This window comes from Salarias fasciatus, chromosome 12 (assembly GCF_902148845.1).
Source record: "Salarias fasciatus chromosome 12, fSalaFa1.1, whole genome shotgun sequence".
Taxonomy (NCBI): Eukaryota; Metazoa; Chordata; class Actinopteri; order Blenniiformes; family Blenniidae; genus Salarias; species Salarias fasciatus.
This window is the reverse complement of record NC_043756.1, coordinates 21,891,057-21,915,938: the sequence shown is the minus strand read 5'-3', so window position 1 is coordinate 21,915,938 and position 24,882 is coordinate 21,891,057. Positions and strand designations below refer to the sequence as shown.

The following is a 24,882-nucleotide window of genomic DNA, read 5'->3' as shown; positions in this document are numbered from 1 at the left end:
CACAAGGTGAAAGTGCTCAGCTGAATGAGCGTTTGTTAAAGAGTGACGGAAAGAAACGAACCAAGAGGCGGGCAGAAACAGACAAGGGTTTTTTTGTCATTGTTGTTGTTGTTGTTGTTGTTGTTTTTATCCTCTGTGAGGGAAAAAAATAGCATTTCTGATGAACAAGAGACAAAGCCAGGTTGCACAGTTACTATGGTAACAGCTACACGCCGAACGGTCTTTTTTTTTTTTTTTTTTTTTGCAGAATATCATGCTGTCATCTTTGACAAGCAAGAACACACACATGCACATACATGCGCGCGCGCACACACACACACACACACACACACACACACACACACACACACACACACACACACACACACACACACATATTTGTAAATGCACACAAAGACCCACAGTGATGGAAAAAAAAAATTGCAATTATTGTAGATGAAACAAGTATTTTGGGTGCGGCCTTGTAGATAACAGGAGTCTTTTAAGACGGGCGGTTCAAGTGTGCCAGTGAGACAGAGGGAGGAGGGATGGGTGAACAGATGATGCCTGGAGGCCTTATGGCTCGGAAGAGACTTCCTCAGTTGGAGGAGTCAGATGGCTCGGAGCATGCAGGAGATCAGACTGACCGGCGGGCCGAACTATTCGCCGTGTTACGGTGAACACAAAGGTACGGAGGGCACACAGGTGGCGAAAGGCCCTCTGGGAGCAAACAGTGAGGGTCACAGCTTTTTAGAGAACATTCACGAAGGACAGAAAAGTGTTTCATTGGTGCAACGGTGCCCTTTTTTTTCACTCCCTCATATTGCATGAAAGAAATCCTGCAGATCCAATGAAATTTTTGATATGTGAATACATTAAAGTGAAGCCAATCCCTGGTGGGTACGCCAGTGATTTTTTTTCATTACTTTGCAAATCAAATTTGTTTAACCACTGAGCTGGCCTGCCCCACCATGACCTCCTCGAGACAATTCAAGATCCATGACTAAGAATAACCACTGCATATCACTATTGTTCCATTTTTTTGTTTATTTTCTTCAGACTTCCATATTTCGTTACAAAACAAAACATTCTAAACATTGTCTTGAAACATTTTTTACAATTTCAAGTTTGATAAAAGTGAAAAATCAGCTCAAAGAGTGACTCAACAAGGTTATATCTGAATTATCAGTGAAAGTTATAGTGGGAATGCGGTGGGTCAGAAGGGACGAAGCATTTCAGTGTAATTTATGTCAGTTTCAGTTGGATGAAAGTTGTATTCACCTGCAAATATATAATTGTCCAAAAGGTATTTGAGGTCACGGTTTCTATCTTAAATTACCTTAGTAATATTAATACTGTATCACTGTTTCAATACCTTCAATACTTCTTGTACCACTGGCAGGGAAACAGCCTATCAGCATGATGGTGTTGTCACCATGCTCTGCTTGGTTATTCTGTGAAAGGATTTGGGAGACTACTTACAAAAACTGGTGAGCAGCATTTTAAAAGACTAAAATCAAAGTTTTTCATTAAAAAAGAATACATAACCGAGCTCTTGTGCTTTCCCAAATCCCCGTGGCCCATACAAAGCACAAAAAACTAGCTAAAGACTTCAGTATTAACTGGAAGGGTCCTTACCTAATGGGTGTTGTGCTCTCTATCGTTAATAAACCTTCGAGTGGCTTGATGAAATTTATCAAAATGCATTGCTTTGTGGCACCACCCCGTGGGCTGACTGGCTATTAAACCAGTTTATCTTGATTAGCTGGGCTGTCAGGCGGTTCACGGGGACCTCTCACTCACAGACAGCCGGCCAAAGTGGATGTAGCAGCAGTGGTCTTCAAAGACTCCTGCGACTCTGTGACACTTGTGACACTACAACACCTGCTCTACTTCCTCAAGAACCAACACTGCTGAGCAGCACAGGCCTAATTGACTTTTATTTATGACCTTGTCTGCAGGGTTTCATTAGCCAGAGTTAGAGCTTGATGGAAGAAATCCGCAGCAGAGTAAATGAAGTCCCACTTGCAAATCTGGTTTGCCTTTAGTGATTGTCTGACACAGCAGGAGAAGGTAATAAAATACATCACTTTGTGCAGGTTTGCACTACAGATCCTGTTCTTGAATAAAAGTATGTCGCTCAATAAAAATAGTACACAATACAGAGAAGTTTTCAAAAGAAGTAACACTATTCTGTCCTACTGTCGGAATTGAAATATTGCAATTTTATTAATTTCATCAGTAATTAATGCAAGTAAACTTTTTTTTGTATTTCGCTATTCTGAGAAAAATTCTAAAAATGATGCAGAGTAACAGCATACATTTTCTACACTGCTTTGTCCAACACACAAACCGATCCCAGACAACAGTGGGCAACAGGTTATCAGTCTATAACAGCTCAAACACAGAGAGATAGACAATCACACACAGTCAGATCAACAAGCAAATTAGAGCCACCAATCAACAACAAATAGCATACAAATATGTACACACATTACATACTTTTAATCTTAATTTTCAGTTCTTTCAGTTGATTTAAGTTCTTTCTAAATGTTTTCAAGTAATCCTGGCAAGTTTGAGATACTGCATCATTTCTCTTTGAACCATTGGCTTGTGCTGCTCGATGTGTGCTTGATCTGTTGTTTTGCTCATAGACCCAGTTTTCTAACTAGGATTAACACTTTTCCCTACTAAATTGTCTTGATAACCTCTGCCTTGTTGCATTTGATGACAGCCCTCCCAGAGGCAGCACACTAGCTCCACAACATGATGGTTTTTTCACTAAAAACTAGCCGGTAGATAGTCTGGACGTTCTGCCCTCTGGGCTTCATTTGGTGGAGTTTAAACAAATGGATGCACTGCATCCCTCAACAGCTTTCCTTTGGGTATTTTTTCCATTGAGCATCATACCAAAGAGATTGTTATGAATCTCTGACTCTTGTTGAAAACTTGATTCCTGATAATTAGGGCCTTTCCCACGATGGTATCGTCCTTGGCACACCCTGGGCAGGGCAGGTCTCCAGCCCCTCGTATGGTTAACCAAGAAAACAACAGCGTCTCACACCCATAGATAACTATGACCAATTCAGTCGTCATGCTTTTGTGTACTGTAGCCGGTTAAAAGAAGTCAAATAGGTATTTTGTTTTCCTATTCTGCCTGTAAGACACAAATACAAAAAAGACTAAATACTCTCTCCAAGCTCGAGTCTATATCTCAACATCTCCTCACCTCAAAAAAATGAGGGGTGAATGGCAACAATTTGCATAAAACTGCAAGTCGTCTGTCTTGAAAAGCTGAACTGATGTCAAAAGCACTTATTCTATTTATCCTCACGCTCTATTTAATTTAGTGACTAAATTAAAGCCAAAATCTATTTTTCAAATCTCAAAGGGACCTCCATTGTGGGACCACATTCGGTTGCTAGGAGATCCGTGACGCAACCGACAAGCATCTATGCAAGGTTAGAGCGAGAGGGTGACGTCACTGGAACACATGTAGAAATAAAGAGAGCGAGTTGTGCACAAAGCGCATGAAGAACATTTAAGCCATTTATATCCACAAGCACATACACTCAGACTCCCACACTCTCCCTTCCCTCGCTCTCTCTCTACACCTCTCTCTCCATCCCTCTCTCACGTAAACACACACACACACACATACACACACACATATACAAAGGCACATGCGCCACTTTGCTGCAGGACCGTGTGTTGGTTCGATGCCAAAACTGGAACCGGATTTTAAAGTGGACGCAAGGCACCATCACATGCTGGGGTGTCTTTACTCTCCGACTGTGTGAGCTGAAACAGCCCGAGGGGCTGGAGGTGAGCGGCTCGAGCTGCTCCGCGTCCCTCTGTGAACACTGTACTTTTCCACATCGGACAAACAATGAGTCGTCATAACACCTGGAGCAACAGCTAAAAGAAAGAACATTGGATTTTGTTATGATTCAAGTGGCCCATGAAGGTAATGGAAAAGAAACAGAAAAAAAAAAAAAACATCTCGGCTGACAAAAACTACAGTCAGTTTGAAGAATAGACAGAAAAGAAATACTTTATTAACCCCTGTAATTATTGTAAATGTAACAACATGAAGTTACCCCAAAATATTTTCTCAGCTACATCTCTGTTACGACTGTAATGATCACTGTTTGTATCCCGGGTATCCCGTTGTATGGATCAGCCGCATAAATCAATAGATTCTACATCCTCATTCCTTCTCAGATCAGAGGTCAAATCTTTGTGCTTTGGCTGCTGTCATCAGCATCTTAATCCATTCTGTGTCTCTAACCCTAACCCCGTGCTCCTTCAATAAGTTCATTAATCTCCTTTTATTCCTCACTTCTCCTGCTCCTCTCTGACAGCCCCAGCTTTAATATTCCCACTATCTTCATGAAGGACTGGTGAAAACCATCTCAACCAGGCCTCAAGCTTCACCTTGAAACTGCTTGAACTCAGATATCTCTTTGGTATAAAATGTTGATTAAAGAACTGAGCTATCACAGCTCAAAGGCTGTTTTCGCAAAGACTCGGCTGCACATGAAATTAAAGTAGGGGATAGCACTGTTGTCTTAGAGCAAGATATGTAAATGTAAATATATATATATATATATATATATATATATATATATATATACATATATACACACACACATATATATATATACTGTGTGTATATATATTTTAGGGCATCTGCAATATCCACTTATATCTAATTTAGTTTACTTACAATTTCCTACACCTTGGGATAAAAGTATGAAAGATCTGTGCATGACATTTGCTCCAGTCTTCATCGGTGGCTATGAAAGCAGAGACGCCTAAGGCGCTCTTGGCATTCACACCAAAGGGCAGAGGACCCACTGCCGACCAGTGAAGACCAATGTACTGATTAGATTATTGGTTTGCCTGACTTCCCAACCTTACCAAAAACACCCCGTTGTTCCAGATCAAAGCAGCAGCAGCAGCAGCATTTGGCATCGCAATTCCTCTTCTAACAGCTTCACAGCCTCTGGGCACAATCGAAACCTCCTAATCTGACGGTTAATATGCTCAGCTGCTGCTTCTGTATAATAGTGCTTATAGAAAGTAAGCACTTTCAAATTCAGTTGAAAGAAAAAACGGTGCAATCGGTCAAAGTCTAGAAACGCACGAAAGGATAAACTGTATTTTACCACTACAGGTATCTGAGGCAGCAGGTGCCTCACCTTTCACTGCTGATCAATGTCAAATCAGTGGGAACTGAACATCTTATTGACACAGATGAAAGATCTGACCTGTCCTGTCCTTGAAAGTAAGGTCATAAAATAAAAGTGTTGCTAAAAAAACATTAAGAAAAAGATAAAGTATGTACTGATCTAAGAACCCATTTGCATGATGTACATGATGTGAAGTGTACACAAAAGTTTAACTGTGTTTTGAGGGTACATTTACAGAACAACGGTGCTCAAAGAAAGTTAAAACACAATATTTTGAATCTCTCAGTGTGAGTTAGAATAGAGTACAACACTAACTTTAACAAAACTAATCCAAAACATGAATAGACATCACATCACATCACATCATTTAGTTAATTTGCGCAGAGGTTGAGTCTATAATAATCCCCTCTTGACAATTCGCTGTAGTGTGTTCGATTAGTTTTGTTTGAAATGATTGAAGCTTCAAAGAAACCTGTCAGCTGAGCTGATTCCTATGCTTTATCAAACATGCCGGTTGTTGTAGAACAAAGGCTAATCCCAAGAGTCCACTCATATAATTAAAAAAGTTTGAGATTGTGTACAACCTGATGAATGGGCCTGATAACACCGTTTTGAGTCCAAAACAGATTTAACAGCATGTGAGTGTTTCTGTGAGCCGCTGCAAACTGGCCAACTTGATTTCTTCCCCTCTGCTGCTGCCGAAACTTGTCTACTTTCACGGAGAGCTAATTCATCTCAGACAGGCCTAATAGGAGGCTGCAGAGCCTTTATCACAGGAGACATTTTGGCATCTCGAATAGCAGAAGGAGCACAGGTGTGAGTGTGATTGGTTGAGGCTGCCCGAACACCAGCAACCTTAAAAAGTCTGACAGCATCTCACATCCAGGGACAATGTGTCACAACTTTTTTGTCACTGACCATAATTTTACAAAGCCCCGAGCTCCTGGAGGGTCAAGATTATTATGCATTACAGTCCTGGTGGAAATCACCGGCAGAGAATGGGAGCAGTTTTTGTCCCAAAAAGAAATGCTATGAAAAAAAAGGAACAAGATACACTAGAAACTCTTTCCATCTGTTTTACCTGGAGGAATAGAAGCATAGCATGACTTTCTACACCTCTAACTGTATCCTAAATTATTTTTACCCCACTGAATTATCATTTCTTAGTGATAGCACACAAGAAACCATGCTTTATTCCTCTTTTATCGTGAATTTCCACTCTTTGTAATGTAAGAAGTTTTTTTTCAGTCACACATTGAGTTGTGGGTGAGGTAACAGAACCAAAGAGCTTGTTTGACAACCTTCCTCCGTGCACACATATGAGGTCCAGAGTAGGTGTCCAATCAGCCAAAATCGATAACCTCACCTGTGTGGGCCATCGGGAGCCTTTGAAGAATCACTGAAGGTTTCATTACTAATTAGCTTGACAATAGCGATAGTGTTAATCAGGATTTCTTATTAACGCATCTCTTCTACTGATCGATAAACCCTTGTGGTGTGTCTTATTTGCAGCTCTTGTGTTGATTGAAAAGTTGCTCCCAGTCCACTGACACACAGTGTAAAGGCCAAAAAAAACAAAGCTATATGCATCTCTATGCATGCTCCAAATAGAGCTGGAGTCAACATATAACACCGCCGTCTGAATTATTTTTGCAATCTATCATATCATAAGCAGACTTTCACAAACAGCATGTCTAGGTGGGAAAACCAAACAAACCCTCATGACGTCTCAGCTTGGACTGGTGCGCTGACTCATCCCGAGCAGACAGCGCTTGGTCCTTGGTCACCTCGGCCGGTCTCGCGCATCCTCCGCGCGTTTCGATTGAGAAGACTTTGAGGGATGAGTGAGAACGCGGTTGGCTGCAGGGCCCCTGACGTACGAGATGGCACCGATACCATAGAACCCAAACATAGACTGCAGGCGGATGTTTAGCTCGGCTGACCGACCGCGAACAAACACACACACACACTGAACACACACTATTGAACACACAGGCATTCGCAAACACAGAGACAGAGAAGGTGTGCCTGAGCCAAAATAAAATGAAAAACCCAGGGGAACTGGAAACACATTTTATAGCTCCCTTTCTTGATTTCTTGCAAATTAACAAAATGTTTGATGCTAATTTTTTTTTTTTTCCATTTTTACACACTCATGTGCATAGCTTGTTCATTTAATACTGCATTTGCTGACAGTTGCAGTTGCTAACATCATTAACATGGTCATCTTGAGCATCAAGTTTTCTAATATCAATAAATAATTAATAATTTAGAGATAACATTGAGCCACAGACCCTTGTAATATATTGAGGAAAACTGTTGGAGAGGCTGAAACCAAAGGTTTGGATCAGGAGAGTCAAGTATATTTTAGTTCTGCAGCCACATACGGCCCAAGTGGAGACGACATTGCAGTCCTGTGTGGGCCGGTTTCAGCCCACGAGCCTTATGTTTGATGCTCTTGGCTTAGTGTGGTCTTACTGATGTTTGTTTCTTTGAATGAATAACTGGAAGTGTAAAAGAAGCTCATGGAAAGACAGCAACAACAACAAACCAGGCGGCGGAGTCCTAAATAACTCAGGGTCTTCTTTTGATTTTTGTGTTCAGAGATGGAGGGAAATTTCATCACACCTTTAACTGTGACACTGGATGCACGAAAACAGGCCACTGAATCTTATCCATGAAAATCTCATCAGTTCATGCTGGAGTGGCCAAACTAAATGCTAATCCATCCCCTCCAGCCAGGGTCACCGGCTTTCATTTCTTCAGATTTAATTAAATTACAGAATCCGGAGCTCAATATACTGTACATGGAAAAATGCCAGACTATCAGCTTTAGGGCATCAAAATATGTAGTTTATGTTAAATATCAAAGCTCTGATAATAGAAATGGCATTCACACTCCTTTTTTTTCTTAAAAGAAATCCATCTTTGAAATTGCTTTGTTCAAATTAGAGTCATGAGGGCAAATTTCAGCTAACAGTGTGTGAAAGGCAGAAGACACATGACTATCGCTTTAACTTGAAGAGATCTTGAAGCTAGCAGGACCTTATTCTCTTCTCTTGAAATAGCAATGTTGTTATTTTTATTTATTTTGTTTTTAAATGACAGTTACTTTACAAAAAATGTAACATTGTTTCAGCAGAAAAAAGGTTGCTTGCATGATCATTTACTACCACATCAAACTGGAAGTAAACACTAAACTTTGTAGCACTGTGCAGCCTATTCAATTAACACAGTAAAAGCCAGAGATACCCCTTATAAATGCTTCTAGGGTTTCATTGCTGCTGTGGTAAACAACAGTCAGACACAAACAGATCAATCTCTGAATGCACTAATCTACAAAAATCTCCACGAAACCTTTAACAGACAGACACATCACCCTCAGCATTCACTGCAAGCAACCACAGGAAGAAAAAAATAAAGTCTTTCCAGTCATGTACGCTGTATTCAGGCGAACTGCACAGCATGCCTGAAGCAGGCAGCTCACATTAAAGTGACGATCGAGTCACAGGTGATATTTCAGAGCGAGCGCGCCCGGTTTCTCCTCCCCAAAAAGCCCGCGAGCTGTAGGACTCCTTCGCCCTCCCGAGCTGTCCACGGCGCACGGGCTTATTTTGGATTGTGGGTCCACAGACGGGCTTCCAGAACACACTGCGATCCCCACCGCGTCTAGTAATTCTTTCTGGTACAGCGGGGTAGAAAAGGTAAAGCATACTTCCTCCAACTCTTAAAAAGTCTTGAGCTGCAGTACGTAAGAAGTGTGCGTGCGTGTGTGTGTGTGCTATAGCCTGGAGCACAGGCTGTTCAGTTGGACGGTGCAGCTCGGTTTGTACTCCCACAGCAACACATGCAGGCGGAGACAGGGGAGATGTGTTCATTGTCAATGACTGCAGGACTCAGAGAGCTATTTATATTTCATCATTTATCACTTACAAAGATTCATGGACTTTCTATCGCTTACCAAACACGTGCTTACTTTTTTATAAGTATATATCACAGGTTCACTGTGTTACAGACCAAATCCAGATTCCATACTGGGTGGAAATACAAAGACAATCATTTTGAAACACATTCTATGAGTCAAACTTTAAGGGCAACCAAAGGTAAATAAGTTATATTACTATAAGGATCTTAACTTTAAAATCTTTAAAAATTGTTATATCATTGGAAATTTTTGCTTTCACAATGAATACATGAACTAAAAAGCTTCAAGTAGCTGTTTTATTTTCTTATAGCAATGATATTTGTGACCTGTGATTACAAAACATCTGTGATCTACTAAAATATTGAGATGTTTCAAGCTTTTATGCTTTTTATTTTCATGACATACAAGCAAAAAAGATCAAGGGTGTCTGACAAAAAAGTCATAAATACAAAATATTATAGAGAGGCACTGTGTTGTACCCATTGTATATGTTTTATGTAATAAATAAAAACCTTTTAAATGTTCCGGTAATTCATGTTTTCTAAGAAAAAAGAGGAGGTTTACTCACACTGCATTGGAAATAACCGAAATGTTTGAAAAGGAACAACAACAAAAAATAATATTCAAAATAACATAATGGCGGGCGGGCGGGCGGGGGGGGGGGGGGGGGGGGGGGGGGGGGAGCAAAATATTTTTTAATCACATGTATTCAGCTACTCCCTGTCCACTGCAAGTTCCAACAACCAGGATCCGAGTCGGAGTTCCAACAAAGACGGGCCATTTAATCTAAAGTCACACTGCATATACTCCGGCTTCACACTAAGCAGTGAATATTGGTGGGAATCCAGGTTTCATGTTTTTTTTTTTTTTTTTAATACCTGTCAATGGCAATTTCATGACATCTGTTGACTTGTGCTCGTTTCATTACAAGTTTGCTACAGTAGCTATAGTATGTAAGTGAAACATATGGAAGATTACTGATTTTCACTTTTTCCCACATTCCCCTCAGCAACGCAGTAAGTATTCCCAGTGGTGGAGAATGAGAAATGGACAGGAACACGAATGAAAGTAAAAGCTGAAATAAGCAAACCTTCAGTCTGACCCACCATCAACACAGTTCTCTTCAAGGTGAAACTACAGTTTGCCTGAATGTTTTTCACTGATGTCTGTATGTACGATCCCTTCCTCAAACTGTGTGTTTTCCTGCCACAAAGACAAATAGCAAATCATTTTCCTCACAGAGACATTTCACATGAGCCTTGAAGTTTTGACACCGCTTCACAGCTTGTATGTACTTTGAATACGAGACGGCAGCCAAAAGAGCCACTTGAGTGGAAGACAGAAGCAGGTGACGCGCGACTTCTCATCAAAATGTCACGTTAAATGTAACAAGACACCTTTCAGTCTCAATGACAGTGGTGATGACAGCAGCTCTGTTTGGAGCGGTGAGAGCACCAATAACTGAATTATTGAAACATCTAAAACCAAAGGTATCGCTTCCCTTTCTGATGTTTAAAAGACTACAATCTTGAGCTGAAATGAAGCAAAATCTGTGACTTTTGTGAAAGTGTGATGCTGCTGAAAGCCGTATCATGTAATGTCAGACACCTAAAGTGTATTTATCAAGGAATAAGCCGCACATACACCAGTCTATCTACCTATCTATGTATATATCTATCTATCGATTAATCAGTAAATTCACACACATCAATAGCGACACATTTGTCCCCTCTGATGGAACTACAACTTATTTCCCCCTGTCCCGTCATGCATATAATGTGAAATTATTCCACGCCATGCCTCCACTGGCAGATATGCGCGGTGGTGCCCCGCACATTGGCCGTCCGAGGCCTCACAGCGCCGAGTGACGGCCGTTCATCACTCGCCTCATTGACAAGTCTACCATTACTCTCTGTTTCCATGCCTCCCCCCTCCCCGCATCTCCTCCTCGGTCTAATGGCTTCCGCAGCAAGGCCATAATGTATTGGCCAATAAGGCAGCTGATGTGCAGGGACACACCACCTCCGGTCATTATGGCGCCACCCGATTCTTCGTCCGTTGCGTTCTGAGGAGCTGTTGCTTTAACTATGAACAATTGGAGCAATAAGAAGATTGTGCGGATATCGAGGAAACAACGGAAAGTTGCCAAAGCTGTCATGCACAGAGTTTGACTACTTTACCACTAAATAAAGATGTTGACCCAAACGCAGCAAGCGAAATGCACTTTGACCAAGCTGAGAGCGGAATCCCAGAAATGAAACACTTCCCCTGAACTAAAATGGGAAATTCAAGCAGGGTTGAGTCTCTCTCTCTTTCATCTCATTGCTTGAAGAAGAAAACATGGTGCACTCACTTGCAGAGGGTGTTTCGGCATGGACGGGAGGCGTGGAGGGGATGAAGGAGGGGAAGAAGAAGGATCGCAGGGACCGCTCGGTGTGGAGGGGCGAGCGCTGCGTGGGCAGGTTCTCACAGCTGCCCACACTGCTGTGGATCTTAAGGTTCAAGGGCTTGGTCTTCTTCTTGGCTCTTAAAGGAGGGAAGAAAAGGGAAACAGTGGCATCAGAAGCACAGCTGAGACAGATGAATCAACACAAAAATGCAGCAAATGTTACAAAGTGTGTTCTAAAACAGAGCAGTGTAAGGCCATGCAATATTGAAACTACATCTAAAAAGCTGTGAGGCCGTCAGGCGAATCTGAGGGAGGTACAAAGGTTTTCCTGACAATCAGACAGCAGAGATAACCTATTTCTCCTCACAGAGTGGGTCCACATGGACATATAATGTAATGCACCTGCAAGACATGTTATGTGTCAAGTAAATTATGCCACTGCTTTTTATGGAGAAGTCAATCCGCTCCTGCCAGAAACTGGCATTATTATTATTGTTATTATTCCCTCCGCCTACATGCGCCGCGTGTCCCGCTGCTGAATGCAACGATTTCACAGCAGCTCCTGGAGGGCCACACGACCCAATCTGGAGGATGAGGCAGGGAGGAAAAAGGCGATAATAGCGCGTCAGGGAAAACAGATCAGACAAGTGACAGCTCTCAACAGCACGGACCGATTAGGAGCTCTTATAATCTCACGATCTCATGATCACTGGCACTTTTATTTATATATCTTCAATTTGACAGGATTCGAGTCCAAGAAGGCAATCCTCTACATCTCGACACACTTTACAACACATTATCTACACGAGCGGGACAAAAAAAACAACCATAGGTGTCACAGCACCCTCAGCTTCACTACGCAGGAATCAGACATCTATGGGATTAAGTGATTATGATACTGTGTGCGAGACCGAGTGTCATGTTCATGAAATGCCTACAAAGCTGCTGGTAGACAGCCAGAACAAACAACGACCCACAGACAGGTTGAGAGAGGCATACAGCCCGAAAGGACAGAGAGACAACAAACGCTCACCAAACTACTGAGAACTGCTCTCATATTGCTTTTTACTCATAAATTCAACTGGTGCTGTTTAGTAAATAATAAAATACCTGATAACAAAGTAATAATTTCTTTTTTTTTTTTTTACTTGTATTGCAATCAATAATGCCTCTACTTGCAAATAGTGCACTACAAATTCCTAGGTTATGAAATTTTACCAATAATTTCATTATTTGGTTGGTTATTACATTATCAAAGTAGCATTAAAAAGCCATTGTGTAAATGCAATGTTGAGTACATTTCCTGTCAGTACTGATTTACTTTAGTATCATTACTGAAACTCCACGGAGACCTGGGAGCACAAATGTATAACAGGGACAAACTGCAGCAGAAATCCAGGGAAATAGAATAGAATGTAAGAAAATATTAAAGATTTTCTAGACAATAATACTATAAGGTCTTCAGACTTAAACTAAGCAGCTATCAAAATATCCTGGTACATACTATCTGGGATCATTAAATGGCATTAGAGAATAAAAAAACTACAAAATATGAATCAGAAAATAACGACAGACAAGAAGAAAGAGAGTTTGACAAACTTATAAAGGATTGGATGAGAACATGAACTGGTACGATGATGAAGAGAAAAGAAAAAGATCACGATGGAAGAAAAAACCTTAATGCAAAAAATGTTTCCCTTCTGGCCACAAGGTGTCAGTACTGTGTGCTGTGAATGTCATTTCTGCCAGAAAAGAAGTCACTGAGGCTCCTGCCTCAAGTCAAGTCAAGACAAACATAGTTTTAGAACTTTGAAGCAAACAAACAGAGGATGGATGAATTGGAAAACCCTCAACTACTGACTTCAACTCATCAATTGAAGAATGACACAATTTTATTGTGGAACTGATGTATTATTTGAAAATATAATATTAAAATAACAAACTGATTCAACCATGATAAATTACATTTTCATCCCATAAGCATGTCAACAAAAAAAAGCTGCAGATGTAATAATAATAATAATAATAATAATAATAATAATAATAATAATAATAATAATAATGCATTGGTTTTACATAGCACTCAAAAGACGCTTTACATTGCATTATTCATTCTCTCCATACTGGGTGGTGGTAAGCTACTACTGTAGCCACAGCTGCCCTGGGGTAGACTGACGGAAGCGAGGCTGCCAATCTGCGCCATCGGCCCCTCCGACCACCACCAACCATTCACTCTCACACAACTTTTATACTTGGGCAAGGTGGGTGAAGTGTCTTGCCCAGGGACACAACGACAGAATGTGAATTGTGGGTGAGAGAGAGAGAGAGAGAGAGAGAGAGAGAGAGAGAGAGAGAGAGAGAGAGAGAGAGAGAGAGAGAGAGAACAACATGAAAAACAACAATCCAACCTTAAAGATATTGACATCTTGAACTTTAGCAAGTGTTTGAATTTATCACAGATCATATAATTGAATCTTGTCGTATTTAACTTCATGTTACAGATGTCCTGGGGGTCTACTGCAATGGCAAATATATTAACATAAATGTCCAATTCTCTGCTTTCTGATAGAATTCTGAAGAACACAGCCTGAAAGTTCTGGTTCTGGGTACAGAACAGGGATATAACAATTAACAACAACAGCTAAAAGTTACTTCCATTATACTTGAAGATGTTTTTCCTCACAGTAAAGTCAGTCATTTCACATAATTTGAACATTGTTTTAAATTCTTTGCTTGACTCTTGATATTTACAGTTCTTCTGAAGTCGTTTAATAAAATTGGACTGAAATAATCCCTCGATGTGAACCTGTTTCTGCTCGGAGTGTAAATCAGGTGTGAGGTAATTTCACAATGAGAGCTGAACAGAACGGCAAGTAAAACTTTAAAAAAGTGACTCTGCCGGGCTTTTGAACTTGGAAGTCATTAATTCTTGGAAACATTATTGGTTTGAACACATTTTAAAGCTCGCAGCCTCGGGGTATCAAACCCACTGGAGCGATGGAGGTTTATTGTGTGACAGGAGCGAGGGATCAACACACGATGAGATGGCTCTGTGGACAGAGCTGAGCGAGCTGGGGATCACAAAACGCCGAAAAACTGTCCGTGGAAAACACTCCTGCTCATAAATCACAGCAGAAAACATCTTCTTGAATCCAGTATTTGATGTCAACGCTCAAGTCACCAGTAATTTTCCATAATTACTGCCTTCTGTTAGACGGCTAGTTCACATTTTAGAAGACCTGTCATTTCAAAAAGTGACTTTTAGATAATTAAGCTTGTAGTGCAATCTGTCTTTGTCAACTTGTGTCATAATGTGGGTTCTGTTTAATTTGTGTGTTTTCCCGTGAGAGTTTGTCTGTCAGAGCCCAGAGCAGCAATAGAGTGATTCCTTTGAGCTGGCCCACCAAGATGACGCACACCACAGGATTTCATAGAAGAATTACGTTGATGATGTGTGAGGGATGAAAAACACAATCCTCAAAGTTTACTCACAATAGACCTTTGCCAGTTTTCTGGTTTACTTTCTTTTCTAAGTCACGTTAGCCATCTCAGTACTTGTTCTGGGACTCAGACCATTAGAACAACTCACTTCTGCAGAATCCTGAACACACTGTAACTTATTTTATCACTGCAGCTCAGGACAGCAGGAGGTGACTTTGTGGGGATAATTGGAAATAAAAGTGTGCCCTCTTTTGTCCTCCATTAGAAAAATAATCCACACATCGTTAATTACCTCTCACTAAATCATGAATGAAAACTTTCTGTCAGATAGATCCTATCAGGAAGTTCCTTCTCCCATTTCCTTTTCTCCTACTTTGCTTGTCTTTAAGCTTTCTTAAGTGGATGACACATCCAGGAGGCCTAATTTATCGTGAAGCAAGGAAGCTTATTTATTTGAACAAAAAAACAATTAAATCACTTATCCAGTTCACATATTCAGGTTCGCATTCTTCTCAATTGTGCAAAGGTCACAAATTGAAGTGTTTGCTAAAGCACAACTCCAATTTAGTTTCAGGCATCACCTTGCCATCGAGTGTTTTATGGTTGTAATTTTGTTTTCTGTAAAACTAAGCGGTCTTTTTCTTCTATGAACAGGTCAAGAAGGCAGTGGATGAGAAAATGTCTGCCAATGAACTTGTTGAAAATCGATAATTGAATACAACCAAGAATCTGTGGAAGTAATAACAATTGCGAATTATTTGGAGGGAAAGTAAACCAAGAATTAAATATACAACAGTTGAAAGATCTAAATGTGGGGGAGGCCTGGCACTGTCAAGTCTTAAGGAATATTAGATATGCTGAGCAGCTCTGCCCATTGTCATGCTGCTGTGCTACAAATTGTGCCACAAGATGGACAGAGGTGGAGGCTAAATAAAGGGAATTCTCAAGTACAGAGTATGACTACTAATACAAATAGGCTCAGAATAGGCTCTGAAAAAGCAAAACAACTTTGGATTTGATCAATAAATTCTTTTTGGACTTCTGGTTCAAAGTATTTTAAGAAAACATAGATGAGAAAAAGACGTAAAAAAATTTAACTGCTTGGTAACTTTAAGCCAAATTATATAAGAATAGACATAGACACAAAAAGGTGAGAGCTTTTATAAATTAGAAACAGAATATGAAATAGACCAAAAGGATTTCTATATGTTTTTACAGAGATTGTTTCAACAAAAGAATAAGGTCGAGCCTCCTAGGTGAACTTAACTCACTTACAGATTGTTTTTGGGAACTTTCACCAAACCAAGATGTGCAGACTGTAGTGGAGGTAAATAACATACAAATGTGTCATTACTCGTGGGAAATACTGTCAAAAGTTTCTTCAACGCTAAACGTTAATTAAATTTGGTGCAGATTATCAGTGGGTCACTGTTTTATTAAGTCAAAGGTGCTGTCCATGGTGCTGAAAAAGACAAATGACATTTGTAATTATCAGTGAGTCGCTGGTTAATGATAAACTCAAGGTACTGTCCATGGTGCTGAAAGAGCCAATTGACAATTGTGGAGCAGAATATCAGTGGGTCACTTTATCAATAAAAATCCAAGGTGCTGTCCATGGTGCTGTAATGGCCAATCCACCGTTGCGGTGAAGATTATCAGTGGATCACTGTTTTAAAGGATAAGTTCGGTTTAAACAGTTTTCACGTTGTTTGTAGAATGAAATACAACAATATACTCACCCAGAAGGCTTTTCTGATCCAAACAGTGCTTTGGGAGAAATTAGATCCAAAATCGAGCAGCGCATATCTGTATAGGTCTAGCAGATGGGGCATCATCAAAGCCGCTCCTAAAACAGCTTTATTCGTCCAAAAACTCATTAGTTTCACCAATATTTCATTATGATCCGCCCACGCCAGTCCTCCACGACAGCCCGGTGTCGAGATTGTCATATATGCAGATATATGTTCGTTTTGAATTTACTACTTGGTGTGCACGCGTATCTAGACACCTACAGCTAGATATCTATGTTGATATGTCGAGGCGGTAGTGTGACGTAAGCGGGAGCTACGGAAGCTGCAGTATTGTTGTGTGTGTGTTTTTTCGACTGCCGATGCTAATGCATGTTTCTGATAAGTGCTATTGGAATAAACATCCTCACGCTGCCGAATGCCTCTGGACTTCTTTCAAGCATATTACAGAGATAAATGTTTTGGTTGTTTTTTTTTTGACCTCTGAAGTGAAAGCTTTGTTTACGGCTGCCACGCACAGGCGCAGTACGGCTCATTGTGTCCGGGGCAACCTGAGGCTACACACGGTGCTTTTTTTTTCCAGTTTAATGTAAAATGGACGTATATCTGTCGGACGAAGATGTTGTGGACGACAACTTTGAATATGAAGGGTGTCCTTACAGTTTCGAGCCAGAATATACAGATGAAGAGCTCATCGAAAGGCGAGCGCAGAGGCAAAGAGAAGAACGGCTGGCCAGAGCAGTACTGAGCAAGCGCGCGGCTTCCATAAACAAAGCTTTCAGTTCAGAGGTTGACAGAACTACAACATTTATCTGGCGACACCGGGCTGTTGTGGAGGAGTGGCATGAGCGGACCATGAGGAAATATTGGTGAAACTAATAACTTTTTGGACAATTAAAGCCGTTTTAGGAGCGGCGTTACCGACGCCCCGTCTGCTAGACGTATACGGATGACCGCCGCTCGATTTCGGATCTAAATTTCTCCCGAAGCACTGTTTGGATCAGAAAAGCCTTCTGGGTGAGTATATTGTTGTACATCATTCTATAAACAACGTGAAAACTGTTTAAATCAAACTTATCCTTTAGTAACTCCAAGGCGCTGTCCATGGTGCTGAAATAGCCAATGCACTGTTGCAGTAGTGAAGATTATCAGTGGGTCACTGTTTTAATAACTCCAAAGCGCACCGTTTTGGTAAAGATCGACAGTGGGTCTGTATTCATTGATGAATTCCAATTCGCTGTCCATGGTGCTGAAATAGCAAATCCACCATTGTGGTGAAGATTATCAGTGGGTCCAAGTCCAAGGTTCTGTCCATGGTGCTGATTTGCCAATGGAAAATTGTGTTGCAGAGTATGAGTTGGTCACTCTATCATTAAAAATCCAAGGCACTGTCCATGGTGCTGAAGTGGTCAAACCATTATGGTGCAGAGTGTCAGTTGGTCACTATCATTACAAATCAAAGGCACTGTCCATGGTGCTGAAATAGCCAATCAAAAATTGTGGTGCGGATTATCACCTGGTGGCTCTTTCACGAAAAATCCAAGGCGCTGTCCATGGTTCTGAAATAGCCAATTGAAATGTGGTGCAGAATATCAGTAGGTCACTCTTTCATGATGATTCCAAGGCACTGTCCATGGTGCTCAAATAGCCAATCCACCACTTTGGTGTAGTATTAGTTTGTCACTGTATCACTAAAAATCCAAGGCGCTGTCTTTGGTGCTGAAATAGCCAATTCACTGTTGTGGTGAAGATTATCATTAGGTCACTGTTTTAATAAGTCCAAGGCGCTGTCCATGGTGCTGAAATAGCCAATAGTGCTTTGAATATGCTGAAATAGCCACCATTTTGGTGCAGATTATCAGTGGGACACAGTTAAATGAAGAATTCGAGGCACTGTCCATGGTACTGAGATAGCCAAATGACAATTGTGATTATCAGTGAGTTAAGCTAAATAACTTAATAAAAGTTAATCCTAAATAAAGGAAGTACATAAGCCATCAATCATAATTGAGTTATTCAAATATATATGTAGAAAAATGGGCAATTCTTTCAATTTCAACGTTGATTTATGGAAGTTTCTTAAAAATGAAATATGGAGACAACCATAGCAGCATTGAATAGCATCAATATGAGTTTCATGCGAGAAAAAGCTTAAGAAGAGTCGTGAAACTTTCACAATCCTGTATTTCCTCCTGAGAAGACCTGTGGTCCTGTTTTTTCCCTAGAATATCCTGTAATCTCACAATGGTTAAAATGTCACAAGTTCATATATCTGAGATTGCTGTAAAAATGAAATCCCTGTCATTCACATTTTTCTATTCCCAGTCCAACAGAGAGAGCTGCACTTGCTTCATGAAACTTGTCCCATGGGGCAAACACAGTTTGACCCCAGCCGTGGATGTAAACAGAAAATTCTGGTTCCACATTAAGTGGGATGTTAAGACTTTACAAAGTTTAACAACACATCTGACTCTGGATAAGCTCTCATGTGACGTTAATTATTCCACTACGACACAGTGTACAATTTCAACAGTTGTGAGTGAAAGCAACTGCACAAATTCAACCTGCATGAAATCCATTTTTTTTAAATATATCAGATATACTTTAATTCTTATCTGCAGATGAATCATAACATGAACTTCTCGGACTTCTTCCTGCAGTCCAGTGAAATCACAAGATTCACAAGTGTGTCACACATGTGTAACTTAGCGTTTTAATACCACTAAAACACACAGTCAAGATGAAAAACTGCCACATACGAAAATATGTTATCTTTCCAAAATAATAATAAGAAATCTTACGAATTGCAAATTTTTTAAAATTGTTATTAAGAGATAGAGTCAAGACAAACACAGGTGTTTTCCCATTCTGTAACCGTAATACAGGTGTTTGAATCAAACCAAAGTTTCATCATGTTCATAATATGTTCAGTGGTAGTCCTTCTCCTTCATTTGTTTGTCCATCCGGCAACTTTCATTAAATCTACCATCCGAAGATCAAACTTGTGCAATTTTCAACGTTGCCTTTCTCGAAACACAAACTCCAAGCACTAAATTAATCACAGGCACTGTTTCAAAGAATATTAAATGTCTGGTGGTTCAAAACCACAAGCGATGGTGGCCTCCATTGGGGCTTCAAAAACTGCAATAATAGTGGATTCATCAGATCTGTTATAGGATGTCTGAGAGATGACACAGACACATCCATCGCAGGAGTGAGACAACAAAGGACATTTCAAAGAGATACATGGGGAAAACAAACATTGTAACAGGCAATAAAAAGGAGAAATAGCTGAGAAATTTCAGAAAAAAAGATCAACAAGTTAAAAAAAACTATGTGGGGGAGAGAATATAGAAGCAGCAGAACAGAACTGGTTAAAACTGGTTAAAAAATGAGAGAAAACATCATTAAAAAGAATTACTTTTAGCAGCCGTACTCAAAAAGCTGTGACTTATCTTGGAAAGTAACATTCATTTAATTTTTGCTCCGATGTAAAGTCTTCACTCCCAACATTCAGTCATGCAATTAGACCTGTACTCTTCACTCCCATCTCCTGCACTAAGGAAGCAGCCTGCAGGTTATCACTTCTCCGTCAGAGCTTTTGTCAACTATTCCGATTAGGCCACTTTATGTAATTTCAATCTAAATTAAACCATTCATCTCCACCGCATGTGCGTCTTTACACGCTTCCAATGATTTGTAGATGTTCAGTGAGAAAAAAGTAACTGCAGAGAGGAGAGGATTCCCAATTTTGGTTTTGACAGCAGGCAGGAAGAGGGGGGACTTTACACCACGTAGTTGTTAAAGCCTCTATTCAGACACCGTTTTTTTTCTGCTCAGCATATGAAAAGTTGGAGAAAAGAGAAACTTGGGAGACAGACGAGGAGGGAGGCGGGTGACTTGTCAAGTGAAATCAGCAAAAGTGTGAATAGTTGAGCTGTCCTTTGATCTAGTCTCCAATTGTACATCGCTCGCAGACGGAAATCACCGCATGCTTGTGTCACATTTCAGGTTTCTTGAATCTCATTTCCTCAGATTTTCCGAGTAAACAAGAAAGTTGCATTTGTCATAATGCAATTCATAAATTACCCATTGTGTCCTGTTTTTCACCTACTGATTTGCTGATTTCCTATTCATTTGCCTCCTTCCAGAGACATGATGTTAAAACATCCCAGCTCTCTGAATCATTAAACTTCAATTGCATCCATTTTGAAGAGTGAGAAGGTACAACTTTTAGCATGTCTCACACACAATTTAAGACAAGGAGATTAATATTATGATACTTTTTCTTGTTAACTATCCATTAAATATTAAATCTGAACTCAGCTCTGACGAAATAAAGGGATTTCAAACTGAATTGAAATCGACTAAAACTTTTTTAAAGGTGGAGTTCTTGAAGTCATAAACTGATCAATATGTGCTGAGCCAGACAGAGAAAGTTTGGTATTGTTTTTGTAATTACTAGCAGCCAATAGCACGAGCTGCTGTGTGCTTGTTAAGGGTTTTGGGGGCTGCAATTCTTCCTGGGAAAGTCATGTCAAGCCAATCAGTATAACAGAAGAGGCTCTGATTGTAAATCGATTGAAAATAAACTTCCTGTTAGCTCTAGTAGATTTCCAGGAGCAATATCCCACATAATATTTTCACTAATATCAATGTTTCTTTTGAATAATTAGATGATGGTCACTGAAAACATGTTAGATCAGGACTTTATTTCTAAACATCTGAGATCATCCAGCACCATTTGGCGTGCGATGAAGAAAATCTGTTTCCTTCTGAGTATGGATCTGACCCGTTCCGTCTTTACCAGCATGTCAATGTTCTTGCTGCTAACTTTTTTAATGTGTGGAACCTTAAAAGGGGCTTCAAAGCATAATCTTACATTTCTTCGATGATACACACCTTTGAGAAAAAGCATTTGCATTTTGCATTATGCAAGCAAAGGGGGAAAAAACACAGCACTTACACACACACACACGACATGTATCTGTCCACCCACTCCATCCACTTTCCTCCACGCTCGCAAAGACTCTAATCATACTGACACCTTCAAATAAAAACTTCATGTGATCAAGGATAGAGGGGAGATGGAGAGCGGTGATCGTTCCACTAACACTTTTCCTATATATTCCCTCTTGAAGAGAATTTTAAAGAGCCTAAGTCATGAATATTGCACTTCTTCCCACTAATAAGCTCGCAGAGCGCACTTCATCCAAATGACATTCCTCGACAATGATGCTGTGATACTCAGGCTCATCTGAGTGTGATCTAATTAACACTTGTGTCCATCCAGGAGATAGAATTACAAGAATTCCACCAGCACACCTGCACTTTTTACACCAGAAATATATGCCAGAGGCCCACATGGTGAGAGAAAGCACCCAGTTGCTTTTTATGCAAATGTACCGTTGGAATAATATCTCCGGCAGCCACTGCTCCTTGGTGCTTTAATAAAGTTAGTGGAAAAATGAAATAAAGGTGGCTGGAATAATGATTACAACAGAGAATTACTGTGCGCCCTTTGAGCAGTTTCATCCGGGGCAGGTTGTCTTCACTTCAGAAGTCTGCCACGTCAAACCTGAGCAGAATAAAGGTGAGCAGGGAGGCTTCTCCAGGCAGGGATCTGGAGCCAATTTCAACTTTAAAGGACTTAAAGTTATTTCACAATAGGTTCAAACTACACACACATTCACAATTTGTCAGTTATAAAATGTTTTCCCAATTATAAAACTTTGATTTGCCAAGATTGTGGAGCTTCAACACAAAAGTTATTCATGAGTTACTGTCAGAGTGCCATCTAAGGGGAAACGAGAAGGCGGATCTTTCACAATGGGAGAATTGCAAGCATATCTTAAAAGTTGAAACTTATCTTTTTTAAAGCATGAATATCTATTCAATCTGTTGCAACAAATACTATAGAGTTTTTCAACTTGAAACTTCAGCATCATGCATTCTAATGCTTTTATAGTGTCTTTTTTTTCTCAAGGAGCTCAAGTCATTTACAATTGCATTATTCATTCACTCCATACTTGGTGGTGGTGAGCTACACATGTAGCAACAGCTGCCCTGAAGTGGACTGATGGCCCACCAATCACTCCCTCTCACCCTGCATTCACCCAGGCTTTCCGGCTTCCTTAAAGACTGCACCCATTTTCTATCAAATGTTTAACTTTTCAAAATGTTTTCATCACTTGTACCGTCCAAAAATGTGTATTTGAAGATTATTGCACTGCCATCTTACTGGTCCAACCTGCTCAAGGTAAAATCAGGCTGTGTGTGCCTCCCTAGACTGAAATGAGTTGACTAGATGCAATAAAGCACGGAAGACCTCATGAAGAAGAGATATATAAAGATAACATGGAAACCTTCACCGAGCTGCTATTCAAACAACCTTGAGACGTCACTGTGTGACCACTGTGACCACTGGCCACAGATGTGTCTGCACACCCACACATCTCCTCCTGGTTGTCACTTATGACCATCTTGATGACATACACTCATCACCTCTCGAAAAGACTGGCAGATAACGCAGTTTTATCTTTTTTTTTTTTTTTTTTTGAGTGTTTTCCCACCATCACTCTCTTGTTAAGTCCTCTTTATGTGTCAGCCTCTCCTGTCGGGATACGGGTGGGTGTCAGAACGCCGTCGGAGGCCACGGGAAGGCCCGCTGCTCACAGTGGGGATTTTAAATCGTGCGCATGTGTGCGGCGAGGACCGAGAAATGAACATGAAGCAGAAGGAGACAGCGTGACACCCAAGGCAAAGGAGAGGCAGAGAAAACAAGCTGTAGTAAATGAGAGCTTCGGCTGTGTGAAGGACAGAAAGGAGGGGGCGGGGGAGCTGATGACCAGATGAGAGGGGAGATCACTGGCTCGGGACCGGGGAGAGGAGTGATGAGCCGACAGGAAGGCGGGCTGTGACATGTTGTCTTTCCAGGAGAATCTCGGCGCGGTGTGTTGGTGCAAGTTGACAGAACGCAGTCGGGGTTGGTCAAAATAGCTTCATTTCCATGAGGCTGTCACGTGAAGGTATGGTAATGCTGTGGTACTGCCGTCACGGCTTGTGTTTGCATTCGGCAGGAATAGTTACCTGCCTGTGCTCCAGTCAAACAACAACTGTTTGTTTTGCAAGATTAAAATTCACTCTACTTCCTCAAATAGTTCGTAGCTAGATGCATTCCTGGTTGCTTCCAGAATATATTTCAACCTCTTTACCTGGATTATTTATCTTGCTTTGACTGCAATGAGCTCTGTTTGCTGTTGGTCACACATGTAGAGCATTGTTCCACTTCGATACACGTTTGATTCAGAACTCCCCAAAATAACACTATCATAATATCATTACATTTAAAAACATATTTTAAAGATGATTGGCAGAATATAAGGAAACTCACAAAGGCTCTTCAATGAGAGCAAAAGAAGCAACAAGTAAAAATTACTGTATAACTGATGATTTTGATCAAACCTAACAAAAATGCCATTAGTATTATACTTTTGTATTGAATAAACAAATGCAAGCTCAATATGGCCTGAGTAGAAAAATTGTATATGTCTTGCTCCAGTTGGGATGAAACACTCTGCTTAAAATCCCCAGAGCAGCAACAGATGGAGAAAGTGAACGCCATCACTGGTCTCTAATCCCTCCATAACTTGCATTAAAACTGATCCTTTAGGGCCCCAGATGATTCTGGGGTAGCTACATCATTTCTGCACAATGCTCACTTGGAATATTTAAAATCTGGGACAAATGTTACTGCACTACTTATTTACATGTAGGAAATAAATTAATGTCTTTGTTTTTAACAAATATTTTTAGATCATTAACTATTTAGTTGAACAAAACATGGTTTCCAACCACTCAAGAGATCTCAACCTGCCATTAGATCTTATGCTCATTGGTGTGCCTCGGGAGAGTCCTGACTTTCTAACAAAACGAAAAATTGTGAAAACTACGCCTCAGCTTTGACAAGAGCCAAGAGGCCAGCTCTACGGGGAGCGGAAAGGCGGAGAAAGCAAATGTGATGATGTGATGAGCGGTCAGGGATCAGATAAGAAAGTCGAGGTACGGTAATCCGAGTCGGAGAGAGGCAGGTCATGAATCCACCGTCCTACTCATGAGACCCAGAGGAGACTCTGTTTGGTGGACTAAACACATGCATGCAATCATCACCAGAACGCTGTGAGCCACTGATAAACCAGAAGCATG

General features: G+C 40.6%; 1 protein-coding gene across 1 annotated transcript in view; it reads right to left on the bottom strand.

Moving 5' to 3' along the window:
• Positions 1-24,882, bottom strand: part of LOC115397797 (kinase suppressor of Ras 2-like) — a 115,999-nt gene that overhangs the window by 38,521 nt on the left and 52,596 nt on the right. Inside the window, exon 6 of the mRNA XM_030104258.1 lies at positions 11,453-11,625. Within this exon, the coding sequence (XP_029960118.1) occupies positions 11,453-11,625 (173 nt within the window). The remainder of the gene's footprint in view (positions 1-11,452; positions 11,626-24,882) is intronic.